Here is a 1,329-nt window from a genome sequence, read left to right as displayed (position 1 = left end):
CGTGCAAAACGCCCGTCATGCCAGCGCATCGCGTGCTCGATGTAGTCCTTGTAGTCAATTGACCGTAGCGTCAAGACGAGTGGCACTTTCGGTGCCGTCCTACTTGATAGGGTTGGAGCATCCAATGTGATTGGATCTGAGACACGATGACAACTGCTGTCGCACCGCTAGCACAATGACGTCATGTCTTGGCACTTACTGATAAGCTAATCAATCAGTATCAGTAACATACTATATCAATCAATCAGTATCAGTACCGGCCTTATCAATCAGTACTGCTTGTTGAGAAGTCTGCCTGAGAGCATCGAGCTCCGTGTCCTTGGCCAAAAGGTCCGGCACCGCAGCCTCGTCCTCCAGGTCCGGTTCTGCCTCCTCATCTTCCTCGGGTCCAACTTCGGCAGCCTCCACCTGGCTCTGGGGGATGTCGTCCAGGACATTGCCATCTTGAGGCAATTGACTCAGCCGCTCTTCGTCGATGACGATACATCTTGAGGCAATTGACTCAGCCGCTCTTCGTCGATGACGATGCATCGATAGCCAGGATGATGGCGCCGGAGGTAGTTAAGCCATATGGCAACTGGCTGGCGGCGTACACGGAACTGGCGGGTGAATTGCCGGCTAAGGTTTGCATGGGACGACGTATTGGAAGGACGGAGTAATACAGTGTTCAACTCCCGCGGCAAAAGCGGGAGTTGGTTGTACACCAAGCCAACCTCGCGGAGAAAGTGAACAACATGTCCCCGATATTTGTACTGCTGGCCCCGCACAAGCATAATATTCACGTGGACGTGAACACGGCCTATTAAAGACTCTTCAGTAGGTGTAAGCTGAGGCAATTGAGTCGGTACGGAGCCAAAATCCAACTGGTTGTCCACAGAGAAGAAGTACGGCTCTTCAGGGCCGCGTTTATCATCCTTTCGATAGCAACGCGCACAAATGCCATCGGAACCGATCTTCATCTGGAACCAACGCTCTTGGCATCGACCGCAAAATTGCATTTGGTCATTGTCCAGCTTTGTCCAGAACTCACGGAGGATTGCTTTATCACGACAAGTCAAGGCGCAAGCGTCCAGGTCCCCATTCCACACCGGATCTTGTGCGTGAAATCCGGCCGATTCTTCCGGTGGAATCATCACTGGACTCCGGTACTGTCGTGGCGGCCCCGACGATCGAGTTTGCCTTTGAGATTTTTTTGGCCGCCCTCCTGTACCAGGGGCAGGACCACGGCGAGCACGGCGACGAGGCCCTGACTTTGTGGAAGGCTGCCGCGAGCAATAGCGAAGAGGGCTTTCGTCCAAGGCATTGCTATTATCGTTCCCGTCTTCGTCC

At 53.6% G+C, this 1,329-nt stretch overlaps 1 protein-coding gene across 1 annotated transcript; it reads right to left on the bottom strand.

The window, feature by feature from the left end:
- Positions 1-240: 240 nt before the first annotated feature.
- Positions 241-1,133, bottom strand: MAA_00913 (ATP-dependent DNA helicase PIF1; the record flags this gene model as incomplete). Its single annotated transcript, XM_007818911.2, has 2 exons — positions 241-443; positions 503-1,133. 2 exons carry the CDS (start codon positions 1,131-1,133, stop codon positions 241-243), a joined length of 834 nt encoding a protein of 277 aa, XP_007817102.2.
- Positions 1,134-1,329: the final 196 nt, after the last annotated feature.

This window comes from Metarhizium robertsii (assembly GCF_000187425.2).
Source record: "Metarhizium robertsii ARSEF 23 chromosome Unknown MAA_Scf_8, whole genome shotgun sequence".
In the NCBI taxonomy this organism is placed as follows: Eukaryota; Fungi; Ascomycota; class Sordariomycetes; order Hypocreales; family Clavicipitaceae; genus Metarhizium; species Metarhizium robertsii.
This window is presented reverse-complemented; position numbering and strand designations above follow the sequence as displayed.